Consider the following 24,350-nt stretch of genomic DNA (forward strand, 5'->3'; position numbering starts at 1 on the left):
GTTCAGATAAGTATGATTTGAACCATGCTAATGCGCGTCCACTAATGCCAACAAAGTGTTCTAGTCTATTTAAAAGAACGTTGTGGTCGATAGTGTCGAACGCAGCGCTAAAATCCAGTAGCACTAATAAAGAGATACAACCACGATCAGATGATAGAAGCAGGTCATTTGTAACTCTAATGAGAGCAGTCTCAGTACTATGATACGGTCTAAAACCTGACTGGAATTCCTCACAAATAATTTTTTTTTCTAAAAAGGAAAATAATTGCGAGGATACTACCTTTTCTAGTATCTTTGACAGAAAAGGGAGATTTGAGATCAGTCTGTAATTAACTAAATCTTTGGGGTCAAGTTGTGTTTTTTTATCAACAGACTTTATTTTGTGAGATTACACAGGACTAAAATTTAACAAGAGAAGGCAACATACAGGCATGTAAGGTTTTACTTATTCAGTGACTTCATGGAGAATTCTAACAATATCATGATGGTAATCTAACGGGACTCTCTTCCAGCCATGTATCACAATCAAGGATCAAACACACACACACACACACACACACGTTAAGTTTTTGTAAATTGTGAGGACTTTCCTTAGACTTTTATTGTTTTTATACTGACCAAACACCATTTTATTTTTTATTTTTATTTATTTAACAGGGACAGTGCTCATTAATCAACAGTAAAATACTGTAAATAAGCCAGAGTTAGCCTCAATGGCTAATTTTCATCTGTTGCCCCTTGCCAGATTTTAAAAAGGCAACCTAAAAATCTAAAATACAGTAAATTATCACACATACACAGATTTTCAATCCCCTGCCTAACCCAACCCTGACCCTTGATTCCTCATAACTATAGCTTTCGGCTACAGTAGTTGTACATATGCACTCTAAGAAAAGTCTAGATTTGATATTTATTTTAATTCTTTATTATTTAATATTTCCATATTTTAGATTAGAGAATGGCATTTGAGACACCTTCGCTTTAATGAAATCTTATAGGTTATTGAGTGACTTTAGCTTATGTAACAGCACCTTAACAAATACTGGATAAACTGGTCCCATTGCAGGCAGTGCTGTAGACTCGCCACTTCCCCAACACTGACATCGTTAGCTAACTCGTTCATTCCAGTGAACTCTATTGGTAATGACTTCAGAGAACTTGAGAGAACACAGTTTCTTTTGAGAAACGCACGCCAGATCAACTCCTTTCCATGCGTTTAAATGGTAAGTGAACATTGTTTGTTAAGATGAAACACACCAACACTTAACTTTAACAAACTTTCACAATAAAGAGTGAAGTCTTAGTAAATAACACTATTCTCACATGATTGTCGTATCCTTTTGTTCTTCGCAGGAATTTGTCACTGCTCATATTTTTGTTGTATTGGCGGTAGCCTACAGATCAGGGTTGTTGAAAACTTTTACTGGTTTTTAATGTTTGTTTTATATTTTGGTTTTTAATTTCAGTTTCGTTTGAGTTAGTGTTAATGGTGTGTAGTTTTGATTTTGACTTTATCTTTTGAAAATCATTAGACTGCTTTTAGCTTGCATTTAGTTTATATTTTTTAATATCATGGTAAAAGCCTTGCTATTTGTAAATGTGTATTTGACAAAGGTGGAATAGCCTAAATGATCACAAGATAAGACAAGCTAACAACAAAACAGGTTGTTTTACTTTTCATAATGGTTTCACTTTGCATATGTAGCTATAATTATGTTTTTATTCACAAACCATGAAAGATAAAACAAAACAAAAAAATAGATTTAGGATTTACTTTATTCAGAAATTGGTAGTAGCCTAAATTTGACAAATTACAAAGAAACAACAAAGTAGAAAGCCTACGTTTTACAAGGAAATACAATTTAGTCTATTTAAATAGAGTTTTTTTTATTTTATTTATTTACTTCAGAAAATCATTATATTCTATTCTACACTGTAAAAAACAAATCTGTAGTTTTTACAGAATAATTCTGGCAGCGGTGGTTGTAAAAATACAGAAAAACACATTTACAGAACAAAACTGTAATATTTACGGTATAAAACTGTAATTTACAAACAGGGAAATTTGAATGTAAACCACTAAATTCAACAACACACATACTGACAACCACCATAATAATGCAGGCGGTAAAAGAGAAAGCCTCACCACAGGTAGCTTCACCACAAGCAGAAGTATATACTAATATATAGAAGGTGCACAGAGTCATTCATGCAAACACAAAACACCATCATGGAAACACACATGATACTTAAATAATGCAATAAACTTTCATTAAACAACAGAAGATGTAACATAAAGCCCAAAAGTACATAACTGATAACAAAAACTATTAAAAAACATGATTATTTAAACAAAATACTTTCAAATGTGGAATGTCACGCAGGGAACATTACAGTTTTGACTGTAAATTATACATTGATTTGTTATTTTTATTTCTGGAAACTGTACAGTTAACAGTATTTTACTGTAAAATTACATGAAATGTCTGGTTAGATTGTTTACAGTTTTTCCCTGTATATAGTCGGCGTATAGTAGCGTTTTTACAAAAGTTTACAGTTAAAATTACACTTATTTTTTCTATTCTATTCTAACCTGCGGCCTGGTGTAGCGCTGTAACCGCGGTGAAGTCCAAATGCTTGGCGAATCGGTTCGTTTGAATCCTTAAAAAGAACCGGTTCAAAAGACGACTCGCTCGCGAATCGGACATGACTGCTCGTAGGATCCATGGCGCTCAGTGTCTGTCAGAGAAGCACCAGACCGAGTCCTTCTTCGGCCCAATCCGTACAACCCAATGCAAACGATGTCTGTCTTGCAGTCCTTCTGAAATGAAGAGGACACGGGCTTTGTACGCGACAGAAGAGAGTACTGTCTACAAGGTATGGTTTTATACTCGTCTTTCATAATAAAGTGACTTACACCTTTTATCAAATGACGCACTATCTCGCATTTTAATGGCGAAGACAATACGGACTTTACACATAAATATCGCGTATTAATGCCAGATATTTCATGCTGTGTGTTTCGATTCAAAGTGAACATGATTTGGGTTTGTCCTCTAAACTAAGGTTATTATTATGAGTCGTACGAAATAGAGTTTTAATATCTTGCATTGATACTATAGGCTAATGAAGTCCATCATATGAAGCTGATAATTAAGCCCATTTATTATCCCATTTCCTAGTATATCTGCAGCTGGGTTTGTGAATGTGGAGTCAGGTGTCTGTCCACACTATTTCAGCACTAAGGAGCTGTCCACAAGCACCAAATCAATGAATGGACATGTCCTGATCATATTAACAATAAATGCTTTATAGACGCTTTCAGATGTCAGGCACGCTGGAGTATGCCAGTAAAAGGACTGCTTTTTGTTTTGTCTCTGTAGACTGAACCCGGTCGACACGTAAGACCTTCTCCAAGAAATCTCGAGGCTGGTCAGTGTCTTATTCACAGTAAAGTGCAACCGTAGGGGACTGCAAGTACAAATCTCATTCCCATTATGACCTTAAGCGTTGTTAAGTGATGATATATGCTTCTGTGTTTGTTCATTTCTTACAAATTTGGGTAATAGTGTAATAGCTGAATTACTAATAAGGAACCTCACCCATAATCCATGAAGAGAGATCCACCAATCAGAGACGTTACTGTGGAAATCGAAATCCTGCTAAAGAGCCCAGCAGTGATTGTCCACTCCCATGAAGCTCTGTGGAAAAAATATATAATAGCATGCTTTTAAAATGAGTACTTCTGTTGAGCATAAAAGAAGATTTTGAAGAATGTAACCAAAGAGCTGACGGTAGCCATTGACTTCCATAGTATATATACAGACACTATTAAGAAAAGAAGTACACTACAAGTGCTCTTTCAGTAGAATTAAGCACACTTCTTTTCAGAAGTGAAAAACTCAAATTTTGGGGTAAACTTGTAATAAATATCCTTTTTGATTCGGTTTTGAGATCAGCTCATTGCTTCATATTTCAATTTTAAATCAGATGTTTCTAATGTTGCAAATCCTTTTTTATTGAAGATTTGTTTTTTTATATTTGTGGATAACCAGTGCTGGGTAGAGACTGATTACATGTAACCTGGATTACGTTATCAGATTATAAAAATATTATATTACATTTGAAAAATAATCAGACTAGAGTTACATTTTATTGATTACATATCATTCACACAATGACATAAATTTATTCATAATTTATTGATTTTCTCTAATTCTTTTTTTTTCTTTTAAATAATAATAATAAAATAATTCTACTGTCAGATCCTTTAGCTTTGAAAAGCTTAATGTTTAATGCATTTAATGGTGTTGATATCAAAGAATAAAATATTTTTATTTTTTATATTTACTTTTTTATATCAGTGTGGTACATTTAATGGTATTTAAAACAAGTTAGATAAAAAGTCATCTAAAAAGTGGTCAGAATACATGACCTAAAATCTGACCCTGGAGCACAAACCCAGTCTTAAGTCGCTGGGCTATATTTGTAGAAATAGCCAAAAATACATTGTATGGGTCATAATTATAGATTTTTCTTTTATGCCAAAAATCATTAGGATATTAAGTAAAGATCATGTTCCATGAAGATATTTTGTAAATTTCCTACTGTACACATATCAAAACTGTAAACTGTAATTAGTAACAAATCTACCCAGAACTGTGGACAACTATGACGGGAAACAAGGGCCACAAACAAAACAAGGCAGCCACTGTTTTAAAAGCGAATTCATTTGTTCGAGTATAAATGCAGGATATTAGAATGTGGTGCTGGTTTCATTGCAGGGTTGTTTTATTGACGTTCATAAGGAGACATGAGGAAGTGCAGCCCATGGATGTTTCTGCCTGTAATGTTTTCTTTCTTCACAGCTGCTGGTCTCTGGGTTGTGTGAGTATCCCACACCTGCTTTGCTCATGTCCATGTCAATGCTTTAAGCTGCTGTTAAGATAAATGTTACATAATTTCATTCTAAACAGGTATTTTATTGCTGTGGAGGATGAGAAAATCACCCCACTCAGTTCAGAGTACAAGTAAGGGGATTTCCCTCTATTGCAAGCCAATTATTTCATATAATTATAATCAATATTTATGCCTCCTTCAAATTTTTTTTTACTCACATAGGAGGTCAGAATCAAAGTCTCCTCCATATATCAGGTAAATCTGTATGAATTTTATTATGAACTGCACGGTTTGTTTAGAGGTTGATAAATGTTTTTATGTGCTGTCTTTGCTGTTTAGCATTGCAGGCAATGCCCCACCTGCCAGCTGTGTGTTCAGTCAAGTCATGAACATGGCAGCCTTTGTAGGTATGAATGGTGCTCAGATCCTATCAGAGGATTTGGTCTTATAAACAGAAAGAGCTAATGACTGATATATTCATTATTTCATATGACCTGAATTTTAGCCTGATGCAATTGTTGCACTGTCCACCAACATTATGAACATCAGTTTAGTTCTTAAAGGAATAGTTCATCAAAAAAGAAAAATTGCTGAAAACTTACTTAGACCATTCAAGATGTAGATGAGTGTGTTTCTTCATCAGGTTTGTAGAAATGTAGCATTGCATCAGTGTCTCAGCAATGGATGCTCTGCAGTGAATGGGTGCCGTCAGAATGAGAGTCCAAACACTGATAAAAACATCACAATAATCCACACCACTCCAGTCCATCAGTTAACATCTGGAGAAGAGCAAAGCTGTGTGCAGAGGCGGACATTAACTAAGTACTTGAGTATTGTACTTAAGTACACTTTTTATATCTGTACTTTGAGTATTATTTTTTTCTGGAAACTTATGACTTTAACTTCACTACATTTGAAAGACAAATATTGTACTTTTCACTCCACTACATTTCTATCAAGGTCCTGGAAGTAGGAAGTCGTTATATGTAGCAGCTTCAGTGGCTGATTCTTTTCTTCTCCAAAACGTGACTTTATTTTTTTTTTCATTCAGTTTATCAGTAATCACTCTTGTAGGGCTTCATGAAGTGAATCTTTTAACACTGACCAGTTGCAAATGTGATATTTACAACAATTTAATAATGTGTTATATATTAGACACAATATTGTCTGATTTTGCTGAATTGTGTAAGTGAAAATATTACCTATAAAGATAATTATAATTATATAGAAAAACTGTTGTGCGTCTCCTAATAAAACAAAACAGGTGTTGGACTTGAAGCAGCACTGCACAGATCTTTCTGTGTGTGACATCAAATTTTTGTTTTGATGTCAAATAAGTCTTGCTTTTTTGCTTTTTTGTTAAAGCAGTGTTGCTGTTGTAAAGTTATACTGCTACAGTTGTGTTGCTGGGTTTTAAAGCAAGATTGATTTTTCCCCTTATCACTCTGTATTTACAGCAATTTCACTGTCCACTCTGTTCAAATGTGGATGAATGGATATAGATGTGGACAAAGATGTGCACACACTGTCAGATCTGTGTGGAATCACTACCATCCTGCTTTTGTGGGGGTGGGTAGGGATGCTAAATATATATTTATATATATTATTATTTATTTATTTTTCATTCTAAAAGCTCTTTACTCCAAGGATACTACAAGCTCAGTGTATTCAGTAGGTGTAATGTATTGTACGTTGCTTCAGAGGTATTGCAAGTATTATGCATTGACACAAAAAAAGACCACAGCTTAAGTACTTTTAAAAGCAAGTACTTCTGTACTTTTACTTAAGTAAAAATCTGTCTTTACAACCTTCACTTGTAACGGAGTAATATTTGATCAGCAGGATCACTCAAGTAATGGACTTTTTCCGCCTCTGGCTGTGTTTGTAAGCAAATTTCCATAAACTTTTAACTTTCGCTTCTGGCTAAAATACGAGTTCACAATCCATAAAAACCCTTCCTCCAGTGAAAAAGTCAATCTCCTGTTGTCTCTAAACTAATATGTGGCTGGATTTTGATGTGAGAGTTGTTTTGGCTTGTAAACGGTGATTGATCTGTGCAGATTTCTCTCTTGATTCAGACCAGACCACTTTTTCACTGGAGGAAGCAATATTATGAATAGAGTATTTTAGCTGGAAGCAACGGTTTGAATTTAAAAACACCTTAATCATATATTTGTTTCTTGCAAACATGCAGCTTTTCACTTCTCAAGACATTAACTGATGGACTGGAGTGGTGTGGATTATTGTGATGTTTTATCAGTGTTTGGACTCTGACGGCACCCATTCACTGCAGAGGATCCATTGCTGAGACACTGATGCAATGCTACATTTCTCCAAATCTGATGAAGAAACAAACTCATCTACATCCTGGAATGAATGTAGAATTGTTTGAAATAAATGTTCAGGTTCATGTTTTGGGCTCCAGGCTTTATTCTGGGAGTGCTGCGATATCTGCAGCTGAAGCCGAGAGTGCATAAACCCTGGCTCAACATCGGTAGTCTGGTGGCTTTGTCTCTTGCTTGCTTTGGTATGACTTTAGTTGGGAACTTCCAGGTATGATTTTTTGTTGTTGTTGCAAGCAACATTAAACCACTTATTTAGGAACAGATTAACAGAAAGATATTCTTTCATGCCAAAATGAAATATTTCTACACATCTAAAAGATTTTTTTAACACCTGTTTTGCTGATCTAGCTGTCCAACGATGAGGAGCTGCATAACATTGGCACGTCCATGACCTTTGGCCTAGGAACACTGTTCTGCTGGGTCCAGTCTTTCATGACCCTAAAGGTCAACCTGAGGAATGAAGGCAGGCGAGCAGGAATCCCTCGCTTCCTGTTGTCCGGAGCTGTAACTTCCTGCATGCTGCTTTGTATCCTTCTTCCTTCCACTGTAACCTCACGCATGTAAAACAATATACGCGAGCACTGTCTTTGTTGACTGTGCAGAAAGAAGAGAATCTAGTATTTTTAGCTGCACGTAAATGATAGTGCTGGGTGATAACGCCAGACTGTCTCGATTTCTGATGATATGCATTATACATCTTGCTCTGAAATATCTAAACAAAACCCACTGTTGTCAAAGAGATCCAAAATTATTTAAAAATGCATAACATTAAAAATTTTGAAATGTGTGTTTCACAATTTGAACAAAGCAGCATGAAAAAAAGAAAATTTCCATTTATATACACACCCCTGGCAAAAAAATTGTGCTTTAAGTACTTTTAATCTTAACATTATATTTTTGTAAAAACGGTTCATATGTATATGTATATATATATATATATATATATATATATATATATATATATATATATATATATATATATATATATATATATATATATATATATATATTCAAGCCCTAATCCTATTTGTAAGTAACAAGGACACTTTAAAATAAATTCTAACCTACGTTTCATAACACACTTTTAAAAAGTGCACTTTATAATAATGTCAAATTAAACATTTTACTATAAAGTAATTATTATTTTAATGATATTTTGTCATACTGTAAAGTAGCACTCTAACATACTAAAGCACATGTAAAGTACTACAGTAGCATGTGTAGTAAATATATATTACAAACATACTTAAATATGACATTCAAGTTTTTAAAAAATTAAATTAAAATATTTTAGTTTTTCATAAATGCTTGTCAGTACATTTGGCAGTTCACTTTAACATTTATACTATTTTAAAGACAATTAGTAATTATGAAATAAAGATGTACTTAAGTCCTACTTAAGGGTCAAAAAGCTAAAGTTCAGCTAATTTCATTTAATATGAATTTAAACTATAATGCATTTTAATTATGTAATTAAGTGTCCGAAAACATTACGTTCAGTTTGCACTCAACAGTATATTCTTTTGAAAGTTTATCATTTTCATAGCAAGTATCATAAAAAAACAAACAAAATACAATATTTACTTTTAGCAAAATGTTTATTTAATATAAAAAGCCATGCAAGGATATCTGTGAACATTTCTAAGTGATGACAGAAAAGAATCGCTGAATCAGATTTATGAATCAAATCACTGAAACGGACAATGAATCAAAATTCACCCTACTTAAGCTGGTTTAGTTGGTACACCATCAGCTTCTATAGCATCTCTTATCTATCAAAACAAGCAAGCTAACCACCTCAGGCTGGTTTAAGTTATTGTTGCGGTCAATGTTGCTTGATCGCCAAATTATTGTGAATATACATTATCCCAGGTTAAAAAAGTACATTTCCATAATGTACTTAAAGTGCTGTTTTGCGCACTAATTTTGTACTTAATATACTAAAAATGATTCTTTAGTACTTCTTAAGATAAACGTAAGATCAACTAAGCGTACTACGTGTAACTAAATAATTTTTTTAATACATAGATCATATGTTAAAAGCGCATTTTAGTTCATATTCATGGTTCCCCAAAATAGCACAGTACACTTAGCTGATCTTACGTTTATCTTAAGAAGTACTAAAGAATCATTTTTAGTATATTAAGTACAAAATTTGTGCGCAAAACAGCACTTTAAGTACATTATGGAAGTCTACACCTACACCTTACTACAATGCAAAAATAGAAATTATTGTACAGTGACACAAAAATGACGCTGTATTGATGCAATACTCCCTTCTAGCCTCAGGGAGAGTTCACTCAAAAATGGAAATTCTGTCATTAATTACTCACCCTCGTGTTGTTCCAAACCCGTAACGGCACATTCACACGGGGCATCGGCGTCAACGCTTGGTTGAAGCTTGGTGCTGACGCAACCATCATAGTGACAACGGCCAATCACATTAGTTTTCTGGTGTTGCATGAACACGATTGGCTAGCGTCTGTGCAAGGGTATTTGCATAAGGCGGTCTGATTGGCCGACGCCTGCGTTGGTGCTTACAAAGTTGAAAGGTTTTTAACTTCTGCCGCGAACAACGCGACGCAACAGACCCATAATTCAGTTCGGCAGCGCTCGACGTCACTCCATTCAAAGTAAATGAGAAGGGTTAATGCTGACGCCCTGTGTGAATGGTAAGCCCTTCGTTCAGCTTCAGAACACAAATTAAGTGAATCTGAGAGCTCTCTGACCCTCCATAGACACCAAGCATCCTATCACGATCAAAGTCCAGAAACGTAGAAAGTACATCGGTAAAATAATCAGGGGGAGTTCAACCATACTTTTACGAAGCTACAAGAATACTTTTTGTGCACTGAAAATCTGAAAGTGCACTGTGTATAAAGTTATTGTCTCTCAAAAGAAAGAGTCGACTCTGAATCATTGAGTCGTTTTTAAAACTAATCCCAAACCGTTTCATGTCAACATCAAACATTAGCATATTGCCGCACACTTGTTGGTCTTTTCACGTTGGTCCGAATGAAAATGCCAATTCATTCTTTGCCACTAGGTGCCGCAAGAGGTAAAATAGCTGTTTCCCTGGTAACGCTGTACACAAAGCAGCGCTGCACTCACAAACGCTGCTTTATCAGGCATTACAGGCGAGATGAAATGAAAATGAAATCGGACCAATCACCGCAGATTAGTGTCACGCAAAGGAGGGGTTTGGAAAAATGAATCGTTGAGTGAATCGTTTGGGAGTCGTTGAGCAAGTAAGGTAAAAATAAATGCATATTATTAGTAAATATGTGTTTTTTGACCTTGCATGCATGCCAACCTGATGTTGGGGGCTCCCAAAACCAAAATATGAACCTTTCATTACCAATAATAGGGGCCCTTTAACAATTCTTCTCTGCTGAACGTAAACATTGATTAAATTCGGGGGTACTCTCCAAAATGGTGGAAAAATTGAAACTCGGGTAGAGGAATTGTTGAATAAATTATATTAGCGTTTTCTTTGCACACAAAAAGTATTCTCGTAGCTTTGTAAAATTACGGTTGAACCCCTGATGCCACGTGTTTCTGTGCGTTGATCGTGGTGGGATCCTTGCTGTCTATGGAGGGCCAGAGAGCTCACAGATTTCATCAAAGATATCTTTTGTGTTCTGAAGATGAACGAAGGTCTTACGGGTTTGGAACGACATAAGGGTGAGTAATTAATGACAGAATTTTCATTTTTGGGTGAACTATCCCTTTAAGTACATTATGGAAGTCTACTTTTTTTTTAAATATGGGATGTGATGTAACACGGTTTTATTACCAAATGCAAAAATAGAAGTTGTGACAAAAATGACATGCATGCCCAGTAGCCAGAGCTGTCTCCCTTCTAGCCTTAACTCCCTACTTGTTCAAAATCTTCTTCCACACATTTTGCCCATATTTCAGCCTTGACGGCAGATCCCAGACTTCGCTCTGATGGCTCAGCGGCTGCACATGCATGCGGCCCGCGCTCAGTGGGCGCTAGTCATGTTCTTCCTGACGTACCTGGGCACGTTCGCCATTGAGTTTCGCCACTACCATTTCGAGATCGTCTGCAGCGACGACCAGGACCCTCCACTCAGCCTCTCCGAGAGCTTCTCTGAGGTCTCCGAGTACCAGTCTGACCAGCTCTAGTCTCCCTCTTCAGTATCTGTGGAGCCTCATACTTCTTCCAGTGTTCGCCAGTGATCAGTCCTGCATGTAAACTGACTGTAACCTCTCTAGAAAGACCTTCGGACGAGTACGTCTTCTGAATGTATAGATAGGCATCAATTCACAAAATACACAACGACTCACTGTGACGTGCTCCATGTTGATGTGTCAGATGAGCGAAGCAACAAGGTCACTTTCAAAGAGAAGATCTGAATACCGAAACAGTTTCTGGCAAGATAATCCTTCAGAAACATTCTGTTTATATTCCGTTGTTATTTACTAACCCTTTTGTTCACTTCAAATCCGTATGCCTTTATTTTTTCTGTGGAAGATCTAAGAGCTTCTGAAGAATCTGTACATGGTATACAGGTTTGGAAACTTCATTTAAAGAGACAGTGCACCCAAAAATAAAAATTCTGTTATTAATTACTCACCCTCAAGTTGTTCCAAAACTGTAGTTTCTTTCTTTTGTTGGTAAGCAAACAGTTGCTGGTAGCCATTAACTGACATAGTATGAAAAAAAATACTATGGAAGTCAATGGCTACCGTCAACTTCAAAATATCCTCTTATGCGTTCAACAGAACATACAGGTTTGTAACAACTTGAGTGTGAGAAAATGACAATTTTTATTTTTTGGGTGAACTATATTTTCGATATCATTGAATCGTAGATGTTTTGTAATGCAACCGCATTTCATTTTAAGCCTGTGTAATCCTAAAAGAAGCTTATGCAGCTTTTTATACTTGATGTTAAATATTGTAAAACATCTCTGACATTGGTATTTTGTTACTAAAACAGACATCTGTTCTCGGGTGCTGGTGTATCTAAATGTGATTTGTTCGATGTGTCCATTTGGAATAAAATTTTACAACAACATTTAAGATTGAGGTTTATAAGACATGAGGTACAATCACACTAAACCTGTGTCTAGTTGGCAGGTTATCATATTTTATATCACTGCACATGTGGGGGATAAAGTCATATGAATATGTCATATGCTACACATTAACACCGCATATAAAACATTCAAAGAGAATGTAAGTATGATAATTCATAGATGGGTTTCAGTGTAGAAAACAAGCACCTGGGAGGCTTGGCGTTTCAGTCCAGCAGAATAACACACAGAAACTGCTGGTTTTTCACATGATCCGATGCTGTAAGCCTGGTTCTGCGCTGTCAAACGTTCCCGCTCAGTTCTAACTGGGTGAAAGATGTGATTATTCTATAATGGTTCCTCTCCTCTTCGGTTAACTCCATGTTGCCAGGTCTAACTACCACGATCACGTTCACCCCGGCGTCCTTTGCTGCCTTCGCCTCTGTAAGGGAGATTTAATGAAGCAGAGTTAAGTGTTGAATTAACATTGAACCCTCATGTAATTGTGGCATGAAAATGAAAAGCGTGAACGCACCTCGTGTGACGTCGGTTAGGAACATGATTTCCTCTGGTTGGCATCCAATCCTCTCCGCGATGTTCTCATAGCTCTTACTTTCTACTTTGGCACCAATGTTGGTGTCGAAGTGACCATCAAACAGCTGAGAAAATAAATGTAAAAATTCAAAACTTCAACTCATTTAAACTTCTTAATCTGTATCAAGCAAACTATTTTATTTCTAATTTTCCCTGCAGAAGGATCACTGTTTCTTGGCTTTAATTCCACTCATGTAGACATAAATGTGATTGTCATTTATAATCCTTTCTAGATCTCTTTGCATTTTTTATCTGGACCTTCACTGAAATACCATAACTTAAGCTATTTGTTTTTCATTTCCTGGTGAACCTTCATTACGGATTAAGACTTTTTTGCCAACTTTCTTGGTAAAAAAAAACAAAAAAACATTTACATCAATTCAAATAAAACTGAAATAAAATATAAATATTAATTGTAAAAAAATAAAATATTAGAAATACTGCCTTAAGCGACTAACTGGAATACAATAAGTTTTATTTAATATAGAAAAACCTAAATAAAATAAAACTAATGAGAAAAAGAACACACCAGTGTTGTCACCTTTAATATATATATATATATATATATATTAAATCTGTATTTAGTTTAGAAATGTAGTGTTTGATAACTTGATTCAATTTCTGTATAGTTCTGCTGAGGGACACAGATACGTTTAAAGTTCACTTAATTTAGAAGTTATTTTTAAAGTCTAATAAATGTTGAAAGCTCTTAATAATGTAATGTTGAGTGGCTATAGTCAATGGTTAAATATTAGGGGGATTTTTTAATGTTGAAACCAGTAGTAATTGGTATCAGTGATACTGGCCTTCAGACATAAACAAGATGCCATTAAACAAATATTAAAAATGTACTGCATGTAGTTTGTACATTAATTTGAAGATTGAATGTAAAATTATTGCAATATTAAAGTATATTTAAAAACTTGAATGTTAGGTGGGATTAATCGCGATTAACAAATAATAATAATAATATATTTTCTAAAATGAAAACTGATAGAACTAAAAGTTAATAAAAAAATATTAATACTATAACATTTTCAAATATTTTACTTTTTTTTTTTTTTTTTTATAATTTTAATTAAATAATGTAGCCCACAAGAAAACTTTAGGTTACTTACGGAACCCCGGTTCTCTTTCAAACATTCGTTTGGTATCTCACTGTGGGAATCGCCTCAGGCGTGACCAATCCTGGAAGCACCAATTACACCACGTCTGTCGGTTGACAGACCAATCACGACAGTGATGAGGGAGACCCGCCTCCCCAATATATACAGTGCCCTCCATAAGTATTGGAACCGTAAAGACAAAATTGCTCTGTTGGCTGTGGAGTCAAGACATTTGCAAATATGATTAAAAGATGAATATGAGACAAAACTACAGAATGCCACATTTTATTATTGGCCGTTTCAACACATGCATGTTTTACCAAATAAAAAGAACAGCACTTTTAGAGTTCATCCCTCTATCTGATGTGAGCATAAGTATTGGGACAGTTGAACATAAGGCAGATATAAAAGATTAAAAGCTATTATTTAGTTGCAGATCCCTTGCACACAATCACAGCAGTGAGTCTGTGACCCATAGACATCACCAGACTCTTGCTCTCATCCTTTGAAATACTTTTCCCAGCCTTTAATGCAGCCAATCCCAATTGTTGCTTGTTTTGGGGAGTTTCTGCCTTTACTCTCCTCTCCAGCTGCTGAAATTCATGTTCAATCAGATTTAAATCTGGAGATTGACTTGGGCAATCTAACACTTTCCATTTCTTTGCTCTTATAAATTCCTTGACTGAACTGGCAGGGTGTTTTGGGTCATTGTCCTGATGCAATATGAAGCACTTCCCAGTAAATCTGGTGGCATTTTCTTGAATGCTGGTAGCCAAGATGGTTTTGTACCCTTCCAAATTCATTCTGGTACTGTCATCATACATTAAAGCCCGGCTCACACTGTGCGATTTTGGCCACGATTTGTTCGTCTGAGACAAATTTAGAAAATCCTAAAAGATTTCTATAATCCTAGGTTAAAATCGGTTGTCTAGATCGCTGGTTTGACATGTTCACCGACAGCCGATTAATGGCCGTTGCGATCAATTTTTTCCTCCGATTAAATTCTGGCAGTGTCAGAAGATTTCAGACACTTTCCTGCAGTGTGACATCTCCTACGACGACCGTCAAACCAAGAACCAATAGGAGCACTGAACTTGATGACGCAATTAGCGCGACAACTTCAAACCATTCATTATTTGTAAAAAACAATATATGTACAAAGTAAAGTTTACTTAAAATTTATTTATTAAGGGGCAGGATGTTTAAACTCGAATAACAAAATTACCTCAAGTTCGCTCTGTAGAACTGGAAGTCCATAAAGTCCTCTTGCCCAGCCATGACTTGCTCCACACACGTCGTCTTTTTCGGGTTTTTTTTTGGTTTTTTTAACATCAAGCCATGTAATTAATAAAACTAACGCTACACGTTGCTGTTGTTTGCTAGCTACCATTATAGCAAGAGAACGCGGGTCACGTATTGATGACGTAAAACAAGTCTTCTTGAGTACGCCCGTTTTTGTCCCGTCTTGACTGTCCTACAGTCTGACATTAAGCCAACTGAGATCCTACAGTCTGACATAGGGATCATGTTCGTACAGTGTGACAAGCAACAATCGCAAGAGACTTTTAAAAATCGCACAGTGTGAGCCCGGCTTAAGTCATCAGTAAAGTTGAGAGGGCCTGTTCCAGAGACAGCCATGCATGCCCATGCCATGACATCACCTCCACCATGCTTTACAGATGAGGCTGTATGCTTGGGATCATTGCAGTTCCCTTTTTTTCTCCACTTGCTTTCCCATCACTTAGATAAAGGTTCATCTTTGTCTCATCGGTCCATAAACACAGTTCCAAAACTCTTCTGGCTCACCTTTGTGCTTTTTTGCAAACTCTACTCTTGTCTTTCTATGTTTGGTGCTGGTCAGAGGTTTGCATCTTGCTGTGTAGCATCTGTAATTCTGTGTCAAAGTCTCCAGAGGACAGTAGATTGTCAGAGCATCACCCCAGCTTTCTGGAAGTTGTTGCTGATTTTACAGACACGTCTTTTAGGATTCATTTTCACAGTTTTTATGATTTGTCTGTGATCAACTACTGTTGTTTTCTCAGCCGATCAGGTCGTTGTTGGTTGCTGGTGTCGCTGGTGGTTTCCAAACTCTTGATTTCTCCATGCTCTTTGTTTTTGCTAGAGCTCTAACTGACTTCCTCTTTTCTTTTAGCATCCAAATCACTAGCTTTTCTCTCAAAGTCAGCTCCCTCGTCTTCATCCTGGTTTGTGTGTGTCATCATCGAATGCAAGATTCAGAATACAGAAGTAATGGATATAACTGATACGACACATTCCCTGCTTTTAATATCTGAAGAATTAATGCAACAGGACACAGCCGATCACTTAGAAAGACCTGAGAGGCAACTGCTCCAATACTTATGCTCACATCAGATAGAGGGATGAAACTCTAAAAGTGCTGAACTTCTTAGCTGGTAAAACATCTATGTGTTGAATCACTCAATAATAAAATATGACATTCTGTAGTTTTGTCTCATATTCATCTTTTAATCATATTTGTAAATGTCTTGACTCCACAGCCAACAGAGACATTTTGTCTTTACTCTTCCAATAATTTTGGAGGGCACTGTACCACTGTATAATGGTCCCTACCTCATTCTCAGCATATCTCTTATTCGTGCAGCTGCAAGGAGGGAAGTGTGGTGAGATACCTCACTCCTGTTATCAGAGAACCGGGGTTACGTAAGTAACCTAAAGTTCTCTTTCAAACATTCGTTTGGTATCTCACTATGGGATATAGACAACTCCAGTATTGCAGATATGCTGTCCGAAGCAGGCATGCCAACCAACTCAGTAATGTGTGATAACATAATAACGCAAGACCTCCATATATTATTCACAGAATAGGATGGAGACATGTGAAATAAAAACAACCCCTGACAAGCGTTTTTTTTTTTACACACTTCGAGGACAGAATGAGCCAATGAAGGCTCTATAACATCCAGCCTATAAAATCTGACAAAACTGTGTGGCGAAGCCCAACTCACTGCCACAAAAATGTCCTGAATTGAAACGCCCTTAAACAATGCCCACGAGGTGGATAACCCTCGGGCACTATGAGCCCTAAGCCCGTCTGGAGGACTTAGACCCATGCTATTACAATTATAACTCAATATAACAGCTTCCACCAGCCGGTGGGAGAGGCGCTGACGAGAAATAGGTTTACCCTTATGAGAATCAGCCCATGAAACATAATCCCTTCGTCCTGTCTGTATATATTGGGGAGGCGGGTCTCCCTCATCACTGTCGTGATTGGTCTGTCAACCGACAGACGTGGTGTAATTGGTGCTTCCAGGATTGGTCCCGCCTGAGGCGATTCCCACAGTGAGATACCAAACGAATGTTTGAAAGAGAATTGGAATTTTACATAACATTCAGATGAAAACTAAAAATATAAAAAGATACTAATTCAAAATATTAAGAAATACTACAATAGTCTAACATCACTAACAAAATAATATTACTGCTGGCATCTTATTAAAAAAAGAAATTATATTAATAAGTAGACTCTGATAATCAGAAAAGCCACTGTAGGAGCAGCAATAATGTACAATCAGCTGGATATCAGTGCAAAATATACCACTTCAGAGCGACACAGTATCTGAATAGTACCAGCCCGGGTTTTTCAATAATGACTTGCCTACAGGAAATGACTCCTTACATAATTAATCACATTAATAAGTCCAGCGGGTTTTGTGATGCACAAGACCCTCCTTAATGCCAGACTATAGAGAACACAAGACGCGAGTCCCATCTAGTAGTGCCTATAATTACTGATCAAGCTTACATCTAATAGATGGCCTTCGACAGAATAGCCAAAGAGCAGCTTCTGTGCCTCCACGCTTCCTGAAGAGTAGATGTAGACCTTCAGGCCATGCTGTCTCCACCGTCTGATGGCTGGAACCACATCCTGGTACACCCTGCGACAAAACCACAGCAAAACGATAACATAACTCACTTTTACTGCATCTAGTGAGAACCGTAGACTACAACATGGGATATAAATGTAGGCTATCATGAAGTCTGGGGTCTGAAAGATATTTTAAATGTTTGATTGTTGAATGTTTGAAAGGCTATTCTGCTCACCAACACTACATTTATTTGATTAAAATACAGCAAAAAACACAAATATTGTGAAATTGTATTATAATTTAAAATAACAGTTTTCTATGTGAATATATCGTAAAATGTAATTTATTTCTGAGATCAAAGCTGGATTTTCAGCATCATTACTCCAGTCTTCAGTGTCACATGATCCTTCAGAAATCACTCTGATCTGCTGATTATTATCAGTTGTGCTGCCCAATATTTTTATGGAAACATTTTATCAGGATTTTATGAGGAAAGGAACATTTAAAATAACAGCATTTAAGTTTTTGTATATGCTCTTTTTTTTTTTTAAGTCTTTACTGTCACTTTCGATCAATTGACGTTTTCCTTGATTAATAAATTAATTATTCAAATGAATTTTTTTCATGTTTATTATTTTATGCATCTATTAATTTTTCCTCTCTATTGTGTATACCTTATATGGATATATTTCTTCTGTTTCTTCTGCTGGAACTTTGAAATAAAAAATTTCAATAAAAGTATTAATAAAAAAACAACAACTTTTGAACAGCGGTGTATTTTGTCTGTTGTATGCAGGATAAGATGTAGGACATTTTAAAATCATATGTTTTTTTTGTAACTTAAATACAGAAAATATAGTTTTCCCAATCAAAGACATAACTGACAGATTACTCTACTATGAGAGTAAGAGTTAGTGACAGGTTATGCAATCAGCAAGGATAACAGAACTTAATGTTAATTTCTTGAGTGTGAGTCTGAGAGACACATAATGACTACAACACACAGTAAATAAAGCTTACAACTGAATATTAGGGATGTATCGATTCACTCAACTCACGATTCGATTCACAATTTTTCTTTAACAAAATGAGATTGAAGACAAATTATACAGTAAATGAGAAGGGGTCCTTTTATTAGGCTGTCACTCTTTTTTGTAAAATTGAAATAACAAAACTAAATTGAAATTTTAAAACAAACCCCAAATCAAATAAATAAGTTACACAGATAAAAGAAAGCTCTTCATATAAACAAACTAAGGTTTGTGCTCTTTCCGTTTAAAATGACAGACAACCACTGCATTTTAATCATGATCCAAACAAAGATGCAGCGTACATGCATCATGAGCAGTTTTTAATCTGAATTAGATTGTATAGTTTCAGTTTTGTGAAACTATACTACATAAAACATATCAGACGAGCTGAATGAGACGCAGAGTCGATCTCTGCCAGAAGGTGGCGCTTATGAACAGCAGCAATACAGTGTTTCACCGCTGTTAACAAAGCAGAGCTGTGCTTATAAACATTAATATGCATCATTCAGAGGCAAGAGGAAAAGAAAATGCCACGTAAACATTTCTAAAGACAGTCAGTTTCCCTCAGAGATATATTCATATAAACTCCTACCCCAACTGTATTTGCGATTATCTCAACCGATTTGAATCGTCACATATTTGAATCGTTTCTCAACCGGCTCGCGGTTCATCGATACATCCCTGCTGAATAGTGACTACAAATGTGGATGCCAGCTGCAGCCACAACCTAATTTGATAGTTTACCTACCTAACTATTTACCGCCTAGGTCAGCAGTTCTGCTCAAACACACATGGGCTGTTTGTGCTGGTAAAGATGAGGTTACTTACTCGCCTTTGATTTTCCCCGTCACGTACGCGGCTCTCCACATGTGTCCCTGCAGCTGTTTGAGCGCAGTGCTCTTTCTGTCCGCTGCCATCTGCCACAGCACACTATCCACCACCTCCCGGATGGCCTTCTCCTCGTCTGTGTGAACCGTCTGGTCCACCGCATGAACGTGACACGCTTTATTCTGCCGCAAGTCTTCTTCAGCCTGAAACACACACAGGGGTCGGTCTGAACAACTGCATCCCAGTAAGTGCACTGCGCTGTCCACTGGTATCTGTCCCCATGCTGTACTTTTGGACACGGATAGTGCATTTACATCAGGAGGCACTGCATCTTCAAAATATTGGATGAGAAAAAAAAAAAATTATGTCCATTTAACAAAATATAATATTAAACTAGGGCTGAACGATTAATTGCATTTGCGATAATATCGCGATATGAAAAAACTTGCTTTTTCAACCGCAGAGGCTGCGATTACACGCGAGAGTAAAGAGGTGTGTTCGACTTGAAGATCGATCGGTGTATGATATCAAAGTACGGCGAGAGAAAGCATAAGGAGACGTCCGCTCTCTTATAGCTCTCGCAGTATTTGACGACACACAGCGATCGGTCTAGCAGCGCTGCTTCAAGTCCAACACGTCTTAAGCAGTCTTCAGAGGAAGCATCAAGTTGGCACGCTACAGTGTTGCCAAGTCTGCGGTTTGCCTCCAAAAATGTGATATTTAGCCCCTGAAATGCGAATCTTACCAGGGGAACTCCTCCAAAAAACATGTATTTTACCCTTCCTGGAATGCAATTTTTACCGGTGGACCTCCCCTGAAATGCGATTGGGCTAGTTTTGTGTAGCAATTGGGTGGGTTTTGTTGTGAAAACCTGGCAATCCTTACACGTCATTGATATCAATTCATGCATCACCTAATTTCATCGTAACATATAGGCCTGGCCTACAGAAAAGAACATTTATGTAATATATTTATTTACTATTGTGTTGGTCATACTATACAATGATTTATTGCTTGTCTGTTGAACAATACAGAACATAAAGAGCTTTAAAAAATAATTGCATATTAAATTGCAATCGCAATATTGGTAAAATAAAAATAAAAATCCCAATTAGATTATTTTCCAAAATCATTCAGCCCTACATTAAACTGTATAAATCACTCATTTTTTCTAAAGAAACACATCTCTCTCGCCTCCCCTGAGCCCATTGAGTTTAAACAGACCCCCAAAACATGCCGTGACTTTAGTGGGGGGGTAATTGAGAATGAATGGGGGGAAAGTCATGGCAATGCTCGGCTTTGATTGGTTCATGGGATAAATCTTGCATTTTGTTCGCAAATCAGTCTGAATGAACATTATAATGCCGTTAAAAGGAAAGAGTAATTTAAAAAGTAAGCAAACAACTCACACACTTAGATATAACCACTATTTTTTTTTTATCTGTGGGAGTTTTTAGTGAGTAATCAGAAAGCTATTTATTAAAAAGAATAACGGAACATAAGTTCATAATTAAAATACATTGTTTAAGTTATACTGCCTTGAGTTATTACTTTAATAAATATAACATGCTTAAAAACAACTTGATGAGATTTAAACATGGCTTGAATAAATAGAATATCGATTACATTGTTAATGTAAAAATATTAAATAGAATAGTTCTTTCTTTCTTTTAAAGTAATGTTTATATAACCAAGAAAATGTGACTGGGATATGAATTTACATTTGATTAATACGTCAATAAAAAAAAAAGTTACACATAGGTCCAATAGTGGACAAAAAACACGTCATAAAAATTTGAAGCTTGGGAGTTTGGTCTTATTTTAAAGACGACCCATGGCAGATTATTGTTGAAGTAAAAATAAAATAAAAAGTGAAAGTTATAAAAGTTTAAGTTTATGAAAGTGATTTATGAACAATATTTTATATAAAATGTATATTTTATGAAACATGTTGAAACCTGCTAGAAACTCAAAGCTCAAAGTTGTGTTCCAAATTTGAGGTTGATATCTCAAAAAATGAGCTTTCAGTAAGAGTTTTTCTCTCTCAAATATTACAAGCACAATTTGTTTTTATGACACACATATAAACCACATTCTGACATTCACACCCACACAATTATAGCTGCATTATTTATCCAATTGGCTCTATAATACGCAGAAGCAGAAAACAAGAATAAAGCGAGTATTTGCTATATAGGCCAAACCTGAGAAAATGGCACCATCTGGAAAAACATTACATTTTAAAGCCTTGCCAACAGAATGAAAGCCTATTAACACAAATTGCATCAACTGTTTTTTGTACCAAGTGCAAAACAGATTTATTAAAGGAAATGGAAGTGAAATAGTAAAATTCCAATAAAAATACACACCTGTACCAAAATATATGCAGCTGCCAATAACACAGGCAAAATGATTAAAAATAAATAAATAAATAAAAATAAAAACTGAAATGGACAAAAATGTCCAAAAGGTCGCACAACTAGGCTTGGGTATCGAGTTCGATACTTTTTAGGCACCAACCGAATTGCCTCGATACCATCTGCCGTCTAAATGAGGACATGAACACATGAACAACATCCCCAAAACAGCTCTGAGAGTCATGAGCATTTTACCATTTGATTTGAGTAAAACTAGCATCATATCATATACACACAGAACTGTAAAGGTGTTCAAAATAAAAGTTCGGTTTAACTTGGAAGACACTGCGGCAGAAATATATTAATATTGTTCAGCAGACAGTACATACTGCTACTACTAGGCTGCTATTACAATTATTAAAACCTTTTTTTTAAAGTAATGATCACACAATATTTCTTCCATGTTTTTTGTTTGCCAAAATAAATAATGTTTGATTTTCAATAATTTAAAGATAAATGAAATTAATGTTTTATGCCTTCATCTGAAAACCAGATACAGAATTTCTGAGGAAAAATAAAACATTTCATAAAGCTGTTTTAAGAATAAATTTGAATTAAGTAGTTTTTATGCATTCAAATAATTAGACATACTACAACACAGAATTTAATAACAAAAAAACATACGGTGAAAGAAAATAAAACACCCGCTTATGAAAGTGAAGCAGATTTTCACAACAAGTCTTTAACAACCTAGAATAAATTAATAGAAATGATGATTCTGTCTTAAAACAAACGCGCACTAGTGTAAACTGTCAACTATTTGAGCGTTATTAAAATTATTTGCACTGATTTATTGTGCTTTGAGTCTGTATAAATGTCAACAAGCTGAAAAAAATATTGAGATTATGTAATAAAACTGATTTTATAAAATTGGTATCGAAATAAAGTATCATTCAGGAACCGGTATCCTACTTACTTACTTTACTTTTAGTCATTTAGCAGACGCTTTTATCCAAAGCGACTTACAAATTAGAAAAAGTAGCTAAAACTAAAAGTGAACACTCACACACAAAATACAGAAATTAAATAAAATTGACACATGCATACAACAATATTTCATTAGTAAACATATAAAGGAAAATACATAAATAAATAATTTTTTTTAAATTAGGGTTAAAAAAAGCTTCCTAATATCTGAGCAGCACTGATTTACATGCTTTTTTTTTTTTTTTTTAAGAATAAGATTGTTTTATGTTTTACAGATTAAACAGTTTGTCTTGAGCTTTTGTGTAATACTTCCCTTAATGTAAAACGAAAAGGTCCACCCATTAGTAGTGCACGTGAGAATAACGTTTAAACCCGCGGCAGAACTAGCTATTAATGAGAAATAAGAATAAAGCTGTCGACCTGTTTCTTGAGCAGATGCACGTCTTGTTTGCATTCATCCTCTTCCCAGTGAGCAGACAGATATTCCTCCAGATTCTCTCTGATGTAGGGAAATAAGATGTCCTACATGCAAGAAACGACACAATAACCCACCGCACATAATGAATATGATTTCTATGCTCTTCTATTATCTCTTACCTTCACAAACGTGATGGGCGTCGTGGTTCCTTCAATGTCCAGAAGAAGGACTCTGGTATTTTCTGGTACTGCAATCGCTGCCATTTTTATCAATGGCAAACGATATATATGTTTGTTAAATTGATTATATCAGATGAGAAGCTCAGATTTTGACAGATGAAACAATAATAATAGCATGCTAGGCTAGCGAGCTAACACATGGAGCGGCGGCGGGTTGCCAGATCCTGCGCAGATAAACCCCCTCTCTCTCTGGCATCAGCGAGGAATAGAGTTATTAATACCACATCCGGACACTTCATTTATGTATCTGCTATTTTTTTTTTTTTTTTTTAAATATGTACTTAATTTATGTATCTGCTATTTTTTTTTTTTTTAAATATGTATGTACATTTTGTATGATACATTATTATATACAAAAGCTCTATATTTATATTTAATATAAGTTGTGATAATAACAGTTTATAAAATATTATATTATTAGTTCTACACACTTTTTGAGGTGGTAAAATTAATAAAGGAAATGTTTTGTGCAGAAGATGATTTATTTAGTCATTTAAAAGGCGTGTATAGCTTTAAGCATAATATTTATTTTTAATCTGGCAACACTGTCGGGAAAGGCTTAAAATAACATACCTTTAATGAATTAATTCATGTACTTTTTTAATCTAACAAAAATACAATTCTTCATATAAAGAATTGAACTTAAAAGGACA

At 35.6% G+C, this 24,350-nt stretch overlaps 2 protein-coding genes across 10 annotated transcripts; one reads left to right on the top strand and one right to left on the bottom strand.

The window, feature by feature from the left end:
• Positions 1-1,096: 1,096 nt before the first annotated feature.
• On the top strand, positions 1,097-12,282 carry LOC306864020 (transmembrane protein 150C-like). Of its 9 annotated transcripts, XM_079407675.1 has the most exons (10): positions 1,122-1,223; positions 2,610-2,877; positions 3,384-3,432; positions 4,785-4,887; positions 4,977-5,030; positions 5,122-5,154; positions 5,239-5,306; positions 7,325-7,452; positions 7,593-7,770; positions 11,185-12,281. In XM_079407675.1, exons 4-10 carry the CDS (start codon positions 4,814-4,816, stop codon positions 11,391-11,393), a joined length of 744 nt encoding a protein of 247 aa, XP_079263801.1. In that variant the 5' UTR covers positions 1,122-1,223; positions 2,610-2,877; positions 3,384-3,432; positions 4,785-4,813; the 3' UTR covers positions 11,394-12,281. The 9 variants fall into 9 exon arrangements, with proteins under 9 accessions (XP_079263800.1, XP_079263802.1, XP_079263803.1 ...); XM_079407674.1 differs by lacking the exon at positions 2,610-2,877 and having other exon boundaries at positions 1,097-1,223; XM_079407676.1 differs by lacking the exon at positions 2,610-2,877 and having other exon boundaries at positions 1,121-1,223; positions 3,384-4,260; positions 4,589-4,887.
• Positions 11,705-23,888, bottom strand: LOC306864019 (enolase-phosphatase E1). The gene is made up of 6 exons (XM_079407673.1): positions 23,638-23,888; positions 23,461-23,562; positions 19,697-19,899; positions 17,774-17,906; positions 12,822-12,945; positions 11,705-12,728 (listed from the first exon to the last, which is right to left on the bottom strand). The coding sequence occupies exons 1-6, from the start codon at positions 23,719-23,721 to the stop codon at positions 12,589-12,591; spliced, it is 786 nt and encodes a 261-aa protein (XP_079263799.1). The 5' UTR covers positions 23,722-23,888; the 3' UTR covers positions 11,705-12,588.
• Between the last annotated feature and the right edge of the window lie 462 nt (positions 23,889-24,350).

Source organism: Barbus barbus, assembly GCF_936440315.1.
Source record: "Barbus barbus genome assembly, chromosome: 45".
In the NCBI taxonomy this organism is placed as follows: domain Eukaryota; kingdom Metazoa; phylum Chordata; class Actinopteri; order Cypriniformes; family Cyprinidae; genus Barbus; species Barbus barbus.

Excerpts from the sequence above, each read along its gene's own strand:
- LOC306864019 (XM_079407673.1), bottom strand. The coding sequence starts at position 23,721 with ATGGCAGCGATTGCAGTACCAGAAAATACCAGAGTCCTTCTTCTGGAC. Across the intron at positions 17,907-19,696 it reads ACGGGGAAAATCAAAGGCGA|GGTGTACCAGGATGTGGTTC; the intron begins GTAAGTAACCTC and ends GTTTTGTCGCAG. Across the intron at positions 12,946-17,773 it reads TCGAAGGCCATCTATTAGAT|CTGTTTGATGGTCACTTCGA; the intron begins GTAAGCTTGATC and ends TTATTTTCTCAG.
- LOC306864020 (XM_079407674.1), top strand. The coding sequence starts at position 4,814 with ATGAGGAAGTGCAGCCCATGGATGTTTCTGCCTGTAATGTTTTCTTTC. Across the intron at positions 4,888-4,976 it reads GCTGCTGGTCTCTGGGTTGT|GTATTTTATTGCTGTGGAGG; the intron begins GTGAGTATCCCA and ends CATTCTAAACAG. Across the intron at positions 7,771-11,184 it reads AACTTCCTGCATGCTGCTTT|ACTTCGCTCTGATGGCTCAG; the intron begins GTATCCTTCTTC and ends GGCAGATCCCAG.